Raw genomic sequence first — 9028 nt, 5'->3', positions numbered from 1 at the left:
CTCATTTAAATTTACTTGAGATCTAACAACTGCTTTTCGTGTTATATCTAATAATGCAGTTTTTACTTGACGCTTTTTTCGTCGACCTACGTTGTATTATACCGCATAACTTTCTACTGGATGTACCGATTTTGACAATTCTTTTTTCGTTGGAAAGTGAATATCCTTAGTTTGGTACCATGGTAAGGAAACTGGGATCTGACGATGGGATCCCAGAGAAATCGAGGGAAACTCTCGAAAATCCGCAATAACTTTTTACTGGGTGTACCGATTTTGACTATTTTTTCGTCGATCTACGTTGTATTACTCGTCGATGAAATTGAAGTCGGTTTTTTTTTCGTTTGTGAGCAAACATAATTATAGTGGTTATGTTTTCTACCAATGATGTGAAAAGATTATATAATAGGTAACCACTTTTTACAATATTTTTTGAAGTAAAAATTATTTACGAACGCTTGACTTCGGGAGTAAGCTGGTGAATGCGTGACGAGAACTTTACGAAAAGTGTGATTGAGCGAGGCGAACGGAAGTTGAGGAGGAGATATAAGTTAGTTAAGATAGAAAGAGAGTTAAGTTTTATAAGTTTAACTTCAGTCGTATGGTCTAAAGCAAACTCGTTTTTTTTTCTTCTACAATGCTAAATTGTAACCAGAACACCTGTGACTTTTGCGTTCAAGTTGCCTTTTTCGACATATTTTGGCGTTATGTTGAAAGAACTTTCAAATTACCTGCAAAACTTCATACTATATAATTTGTATGCAAGATATGCAGAGATTATTTTCCGGTATATCGTATTCATGATATTTTAATATACCTACAGCGAATATTAGTGTTGTAATCCCATTTAATCTTAAGGTATTAAAAATAACTTCATCTCCATAATTCTTTATTTATCGGCCAGTTGTTTTATTTACTCTTTCTTTTAAACTTGAATCCGAATAATGTTTAATTATGGTCTTTTTTTTTAATTCATTTTATATAAAGGAATGAAGCTAATTATATTACTGTTGTTAAAAATCTATATAAATAAAAATGAATCACTGAAATGTTTGTACGTGCGGAACTATAAAAAAAAGAATGATCGGCATCATCTTTGTTTTTGAGTTCGTTATTGTCAGGACCAGGTTTTTATAAAAGAAAATTTAAAATAATCGATATATTCAGGAAAAAATAGCGATAAGGAGGTTGGCTGAGTCAAGTACCAAGTACCTATGTATATTTCTATATTGAGTTCAAGTAAAGTTATTTACTGATATAAATACAAATTGAATGATTTTATTTTATGACATTCTATACACCAAGCAAGCAATACAGTCTAGTTAAACTTGTTTAATTATCTATAAACCCTTTAATGAAGGACTGGCCTCCCTCGCTCTTTTAATTTACCTGACTGCTAGGCGCAGTAAAGTAAAACTAAACGAAAGTATGAAATATATTTAATCTTGTTCTGTTTTTTAATCGGCATCTTTATTTAATGGATTTTTAATAAATTGAATGTGAACATCTATGTATTACGAATTAAATGAGCGCTGACGAAATGTACTGAACATTTAGTAACTGACGCCATCTCTCATTGAGTAGCTGTAATACAGTGTACTTCAAGTACTGTGATTTGCTCATCCAAAATTATGCTACAAAGCCTAACAACAATTTAAGACAAAAAAAAATAATATATTGTTTTATTTTTTTAACACTAAGGTAAAAAACGTTTATTTATATTTATATATAGATATTTATTTTACCTGTGGCATATAAATTTTGAACTTTTGCCTGTTATGTTTTATCATAGACAATATAGTAAAATGAAATCACAATCAATGACGAAAAGTTGGTTATCTGACTTTTTGTCAAAAATGCCTTTTTGACGTGATTTGCCGATATAATTATTTGATTATTACATTTTTATAAACATGGGTGGTTCTCAAAGCACCAGAAAATTGAGTGTTGACAACGAAAATGCCATACAAGTGTCGCAAGAGGCTTTAGACCGTATACAAGCGCAGCTAAACGCTAAAGTATATACATTTTTAACATTACATAATTTAACATCAATGTCATGTATTAAAACAATATACAAACTTAAATTCCAATAAGCATATTCTTATATCTCATATAAAAAATATTCATTTCAAACAAATATCAATATTTATCAAAACCTTCACGTGTGGAGTAGGTTATATTTATCAACCTACAAAAATTGAATTAATAACGATTTTTGCTAAATAATTACTTTTTTCTTAATTGCATTAAGTAAATGTCATTATTTAAGAGCTTTCACATTATATATTGAAGTAGTTAAAAACTGTATACGTTAATTGTATTTATCCTTCCAGCAAGCTGAGCAGCCAGCACCTCCACAATATGCTCCACCCCCATACTACGATAAACAGAAACAACATGAATTTGCAGCAGAAGAAGCTTATTGGGCTCGGCGTATAGAAAATTTAAAGCGTGCCCATGAAAAGATTAACAGTGGCATGCATTTGGAATATCAAAAAACACTTAAAGAAGCAAATGAGTTGTTTGATCTCGTACAAGCAGATAAAGTAGTAAATAAATTACCACCCTGTCAGGAGGAAAGGGGAAAAGTAATTATATGTTTATTTCTTACTTTATTATAACCTATTACGCTTATTTTTAATTAATCTTATATTCAATATTTTGGGTTACATAAAAATCAATACAAATTTTCATTCTAAAGTTCCTAAAGTCATCCTGACTGTCTAATAAAAAAAATTTTTAGGAAAGTACAAACACTTACAAGTGACAAGGGCAGAGTATGCATAACCATATATGCACAATATATATAATATAATATATATAATATAATATATACAATTGAAACTGTGCATATGAAAAAGTGTGAAATTAAATATATACATAGTTCGTTATGTCTCATGTTTGTTGTTGAATGCTCTGAGTTTTCTTTATCACTAATGGGCTGCTTTAATTCTTTAAACCAAAAATAAGTTTATTCAAATATGTTTTAAAAGCACTTTTAAATTGTCATTTCAGTAATTAAAATTATAAAGTGATTACTATTTTAAAAGTAAAATCACCAATTCGGAATGCAGATTCTGCAGAGAAGAATCATCAAGAAACTCCGCAGTTACTCTTTTGAAAATAATATATAATTTGTGTTATAGTACAAAATTAGTAATATCTTGTATGAAATACAGCATCACTAAGTATCAACACTCCACAAATCTATCATCAATGTAATCCTGCACCAAATAATATGCTTTATCTTTTATTTTTTTATCAACACTGAATATTTTTTTCAATAATATTTCCTTATAATAATGTTTGTTTATTTTATCCTATTTCAGATGCTTGAGTGCTACAGCTCAAACCCAGACAAATCACTTCTGTGTTCAGTGCTAGTAAATGAATTTAATGACTGTGTATGCAGAAGCAGAATTGCTGCAGTATCAGCGTCATCCTGAGCTATTGAACTGTGTATATAAACTCTAGAAAACAAAACTTGCAACATTGTCTTTAACATTCATTGCCAATGGCCCCGTGGAGTAGAACTACTAATATTATTTATGTATGAATAAATTGTTAACTTAAAGCTTGTTTGTTTTACCTTGTACCTTTTCTTTACACTAATTTATGTATGATATTATACACATACAACATAGCCTGAAATGTATGGATTTAATACCACACACTTAATTACCTTTTGTACAAAACATTACAACATTATGTATGTGCATATAAAAAAAAGATTTTTAGTTAGCGTGACAAACATACGTGGCCTATATATTATTTGTCCTGTGTGGGGGAGAGAAATCAACTGCATGAAACCAACATCAAATTAAACTTATTTGAATGTTTTATCAAAATAACCATCACTATGGCAACAATGTCTAGTAACAGACAGGTTTCAATATTATAACTACAGTTTGATTAAGTTTTTGTGTATATATTAAATAAAATCCACTCTAAAAAGAACCCAGACAATATTACAGAATGACAACCCAAGACATAGCAAATATTACTGAAGAAAAAAAAAAGCGTGTGCCACTTTATCCCGGCTTTCCCGAACTTGCTAGATCTGATGTTAGCATTTATCCTTCATATACCAAGCTAGCATTAGCTTAGTAAGTAAATAATAAATTTAATATAAAGTATGAAGTTAACATTCCAATTTAAAAAAAAAGGATTTTGCTCTATTTTAAGATTTAAATACGTAAATAATTCCTTATAAATTTAATTTTATGCAATCAACTGAAGAGTTGTTTAATTAATATAATAGTAAAATAGGATAATAAATAAATTCTGATACACAGAAAAATACTTATATTTTAAATTAAAATATTTTTAAATAGAGCTGTTTAAATCTTGAGTATACTGCCTTTTTTAAAATATATAAAAAAAAAAATTCTTAATTTATTTTTCAGCCGTGTTGTTTGTCGCCATCGTTACCATTGGGCGAAAGTCGCACAGCATCGCCAGTTTATGAATGAACTACATAGTTTTGAAAGGTTGCAGGCAAATGCTTTAGATGGAGTCAGAGTTCACCGAGAATTCTCACAGGGCATATTGTCACATAAAATACCTCCAAGGAGATACATACAGAAATTAACTCCAGATCCTTTAACATCTTATCAAAGGATGAGGGTCGAAGAAATTATTAGCGGAAATGTTAATTTTAGCAACAAGTAAATTAAACATTGATACCAGTGTGATTATTGTTTAGTACTTTATTTTTGTTATTTTTAATTTAATACACATAAATTAGAAACAAAAAACAAAAAAAAAAATCGTAAGACAAATAAAAAGCTTTAATTTTTGGATATGACTATTCAGACACTAGCGTGACTCCAGCGGTAATTTAGCGTGAATGGCACTACAGACTATAGAAGTACAACTTCAAATCTACTGTGGTTCTGTTTCCGTAATTTAATCACGCTGAATAGACCTAGTGTTCTTTAGAAGCCGGAGGCATGGAGGGAGGGTAGCCTCCGCCCGCTGTATCAAAATACAGCCACCTTAGATGTCTGCATTTTGTTACGCAATGGTGAAGGGTCTGCACCTTCCAAAGCAACATCACGGAACAAAATTATGCCAATGAACGGTCTAATTTTGAGGTTTAAAGTTATAAACTACTATTAATATTCATTCATCATTTTTATTATTCGCCAAAGCTTTCTTTTTTTTTAACTTCTTACTCTTCTCAACATTACTCTGCAAGTAATGTGCTTCTCTCTTCGCTTGAGATATTTCAGCTCTCAACCTCTGCTTCATTGCTGCCCTTTCATAAGCCAGCCTTTCACTCAAATGGATCCATTTGAACCTAGGAATGTACTTGATGTTCCATATCATGTCATAGTAACGTGATCTCTTGCGTGTACCTATTTGTTTATTGTTAAGATTTGCTGCAACCATTTTGGCTACTTTTTTCTTTTCAAATTCGACCCAACCTTCTGTGAATAAGTTAGGCACTCTTTTTCTTTTTTCACCAGGTTCTTAAAAGAATATCAATGGTTAAAATTACTTCACACCGTAATATTTTTAAAATAAAGCTTGGAATGTTAATTTATATTATATAGTCAGTTTTATAATACTTACTTGCACTCGACTGTAAATATATCCTTTTTACTTCCCCATACTGACTAAAAATTTCTCTTATCTTGGCTACGTTCATGTAAGGAGGAATTGTTGATAAATAAACAATACCACGTTTTCTCGTTTTCTTTTTTGTTGGTAATTTATCGCTCAAAGTCACAGAACTACACTCCGAACCATTTTCTGGGATTCGGTCCATCTCCATCGATGGCATGATTTGGAATTTAATTTAAATATAAATTAAAAAATATAATTACGTATATCTTCTAACCTAAATATTTCAATTCTTTGCTTATGCATAGATAAAAAATTTTCTTTAATCATTGACATAATGCCTTTTAGTTGTCAGTTTGACACATATCATTTCGCCAATGTCACGTGAGATGGAAACCACACGAAGGAGATTGTTCGGTGGATTTGAGAATACAAGTTTGAAAATTTAATTAAATTTTGAAAATACACGAAAATAGTATGAATTTTACAATCACAAAACCCTCGGTCATACAAAGGATGAAGGAGTTTGGGGCAATTAAACGAAGTGACCCAGCGGTTAGCATGTCTAAAACGGAAAAACCATGGGCGTCTAGGAATTTCTGGTTGCAGGCTCGCATAGTATTTACCTTTGTAGATTTTGGATGATATCCAAGATGATGTCCACGACTTGGCCAACCGAGTATTCGCTGTAACACCAAGACCGTCACAGGAATTTTTAAAGTGGACATGGGAGCCGAGTCGGGTGGCAGATTTGACACATGAATCCGCAGTCTCGTTGCCAGGAATATCAGAGTGACGGGGAATCCGAACTAGAGTGATTTGCAATCCTTCCGATGACATAAAAACAAAACTTCCCTAATCTTTAAAATAATGAAAAATGAGGAACATAGGGAGAAGCAAGTTTGTCAGCAAAATTGTTAAGCCATTCTGATGGGTCATTAGTAGAATTATTTGCTAAAATGAGGAAATGACGAAATTTTTTAAGTTTTGTCAAAAGTACAGCTGTGTGGTTACGGCATTAAAGAAATACATAATAATAATAGTATGAATAATAATAGTAGGAAGGTTGTAGGTTTCTACAGGACGGGCTGTGTGGTAGTAGAAAATTTTAGGGGGCAATATTTGTCCCCTAAAAATCAAAACTACGGATTGGGTAGGAACCCAGGTGATGACTCCCTCATTGAGAACTTTGCGATTCATACGTCTCGCTTTCACAACTTCACCGCATCCAGCCGAAAGTTCCAATGAGTCGACGAATTCCTCCATCGACCAGTCCACAGGCACTCGAATTATACGTCTCGAACCCATTCGAGATATACGTCTTTTACGACGGAGCTGATTTTATGTTTGTATAAAAATTGGCCAAATTGAATCGCACGGAGAGTAGTTCCTGAGGAGGGCTTAGTTACTTCCCGCGACACCTGAACGATGAAGGGACGTTTATCATCACCTTAGTATTTTTTTGGACTGTACGTAAAAGGATGGGATGGATGGATTTGCAGAGGACGGGTTAACAATTATTTTCTTAGATACTACATCAGTCAAAATATGTTCATTTGGTCGTTTACGACCTTTCATGACGTTTACGATTCGGAAGACGAATTAGATGAAGACGGGTCAGGGATATTGTTAAAAATTTCAGAATCAGGGGAATCAGGAGGTCGATCGACTTCTTATCGTCGAAGACCTTTATATGAAAAACAAATCTTTGAGTAAGAATTTCTGTGGTTTCGATATTTACCCAGAAAAATAAAATAAATAATATTTTTTTGTTGTTTTAAGCGTCACTCAGACATCCCGGTTTTCCTCAATCCTCATTCAACCTACATCCGCAATCTTACGTAGATTGTCGGTCCAGCGGACTGGAGGCAGTTGCGTAGCGACGGCAAGGGGTTATCATGCTCCGGGCGTTACTCATAAAAGGGCGCCAAGCGGTTCGAAAAACAAAAAATTTCTGGACATATGGTTGTCGAATGGGGTGCTAAAAAGGTATTGTGCCCCGGGCTTGAATTAAGGTCATCACTACGCTCCGTCACTGGGTGGAGGACGTCCCACTGCGTTGGCCAAGTCAATATTAAAATCAATTCATGATGTACATATTTTTGATTCAACATTTGGAGTCTTCTCCATAAGAATCTATATTTTAAGTGAAACTTAATTTAATTTAATTCGTTTAAAATGCTTAATATTTCGATCTTTTTATTTAAAATGATAAATTTATTTTTGCTTAGCTATTTCCACTTAAAATATTTCAAAAAATTATAGAATGCAAAGCATAAAAAGGTGTTTGACATTACGCCATGACGTCAAACTTTTAGTACCTACCTATCACCTACCCCACCCCAGCCTGCAAAATAATGATACTTGTAATAAAAAAAATACTAATCGATAAATTTTCAATAGCTCAATTCAACTACGTTGTCCTTTTAAATTGCTCACCTTAAATTATTTCATTAAAAATCAAAAAAGTCGTTGAAAAATATTCATTTATCAATAATTTCAAACTCCTATATCTTTTGATGTATATAATATTTTAAATTGCTCAAAGTGTTAAAAAATTGCTCAAGTTGCATTTATAATTGCTCAAGTATAGGTTCGAACAGATCCACTTTCCTTAATTTTTAAACAAATATAAATAGTTTGAACAAATAAAATAATGATTTTGTAAAAAAAAATACTAATAGATAGATTTTCAAGAGCTCAATTCAACTACGTTGTCCTTTTAAATAGCTCACCTTAAACTATTTAATTAAAAATCAATAAAGTCGTTGAAAAAATAATAATTTATCAATATTTTCAAACTCCTATATCTTTTGATGTATACAATATTTTAAATTGCTCAAAGTGTTAAATAACTGCTCAAGTTGCATTTATAATTGCTCAAGTACAGTTTGGAACAGATTCACTTTCCTTAATTTTTAAATAAATATAAATAGTTATATAGTATAAATAGTTTTTGATTTTCAATTAAATAATTTGAGGTGAGCAATTTAAAAGGACAACGTAGTTGAATTGAGCTATTGAAAATCTATCGATTAGTATCTTTTTCATTACGAATATCCGCAATTGTTTTGCTTCGCATCATTGTCTATGCGCACGCGCAGCGTTCACCTGTCTTATGATATAAACGTTAAATTTGTTCAAACTATTTTTATTTATTTAAAAATTAAGGAAAGTGGAGCTGTTCCAAACTGTACTTGAGCAATTATAAATGCAACTTGAGCAGTTTTTTAACACATTGAGCATTTTAAAATATTGTATACATCAAAAGATACAGGAGTTTGAAAATATTGATAAAAGAGTATTTTTCAACGACTTTTTTGATTTTTAATGAAATAATTTGAAGTGAGCAATTTAAAAGGCCCACGTAGTTGAATTGAGCTATTGAAAATTTATCGATTAGTATTTTTTTCATTACAAGTATCATTATTTTGCAGGCTGGGGTGGGGTAGGTCTACCT

The 9028-nt window shown here is 31.7% G+C and overlaps 3 protein-coding genes across 3 annotated transcripts; 2 read left to right on the top strand and 1 right to left on the bottom strand.

The window, feature by feature from the left end:
• The first annotated feature begins 1804 nt into the window (after positions 1-1804).
• Positions 1805-3574, top strand: LOC123655131. The gene is made up of 3 exons (XM_045590970.1): positions 1805-2015; positions 2334-2588; positions 3330-3574. Exons 1-3 carry the CDS (start codon positions 1911-1913, stop codon positions 3444-3446), a joined length of 477 nt encoding a protein of 158 aa, XP_045446926.1. The 5' UTR covers positions 1805-1910; the 3' UTR covers positions 3447-3574.
• A 227-nt stretch (positions 3575-3801) lies between these two features.
• On the top strand, positions 3802-4699 carry LOC123655140. Its single transcript, XM_045590979.1, has 2 exons — positions 3802-4106; positions 4407-4699. Exons 1-2 carry the CDS (start codon positions 3976-3978, stop codon positions 4669-4671), a joined length of 396 nt encoding a protein of 131 aa, XP_045446935.1. The 5' UTR covers positions 3802-3975; the 3' UTR covers positions 4672-4699.
• Positions 4288-5944, bottom strand: LOC123655121 (pre-rRNA-processing protein esf2-like). The gene is made up of 2 exons (XM_045590960.1): positions 5578-5944; positions 4288-5474 (listed from the first exon to the last, which is right to left on the bottom strand). Exons 1-2 carry the CDS (start codon positions 5786-5788, stop codon positions 5125-5127), a joined length of 561 nt encoding a protein of 186 aa, XP_045446916.1. The 5' UTR covers positions 5789-5944; the 3' UTR covers positions 4288-5124.
• Between the last annotated feature and the right edge of the window lie 3084 nt (positions 5945-9028).

This window comes from Melitaea cinxia, chromosome 1, assembly GCF_905220565.1.
Source record: "Melitaea cinxia chromosome 1, ilMelCinx1.1, whole genome shotgun sequence".
Classification (NCBI taxonomy): Eukaryota; Metazoa; Arthropoda; class Insecta; order Lepidoptera; family Nymphalidae; genus Melitaea; species Melitaea cinxia.
This window is presented reverse-complemented; position numbering and strand designations above follow the sequence as displayed.

Bases quoted from the DNA above. Each gene is read 5' to 3' on its own strand.
- LOC123655131 (XM_045590970.1), top strand. From the start codon at position 1,911: ATGGGTGGTTCTCAAAGCACCAGAAAATTGAGTGTTGACAACGAAAAT. The intron at 2,016-2,333 runs GTATATACATTT...TTATCCTTCCAG, and splicing joins AAGCGCAGCTAAACGCTAAA to CAAGCTGAGCAGCCAGCACC. The intron at 2,589-3,329 runs GTAATTATATGT...ATCCTATTTCAG, and splicing joins GTCAGGAGGAAAGGGGAAAA to ATGCTTGAGTGCTACAGCTC.
- LOC123655121 (XM_045590960.1), bottom strand. From the start codon at position 5,788: ATGCCATCGATGGAGATGGACCGAATCCCAGAAAATGGTTCGGAGTGT. The intron at 5,475-5,577 runs GTAAGTATTATA...TATTCTTTTAAG, and splicing joins ATATTTACAGTCGAGTGCAA to AACCTGGTGAAAAAAGAAAA.
- LOC123655140 (XM_045590979.1), top strand. From the start codon at position 3,976: ATGACAACCCAAGACATAGCAAATATTACTGAAGAAAAAAAAAAGCGT. The intron at 4,107-4,406 runs GTAAGTAAATAA...TTTATTTTTCAG, and splicing joins ACCAAGCTAGCATTAGCTTA to CCGTGTTGTTTGTCGCCATC.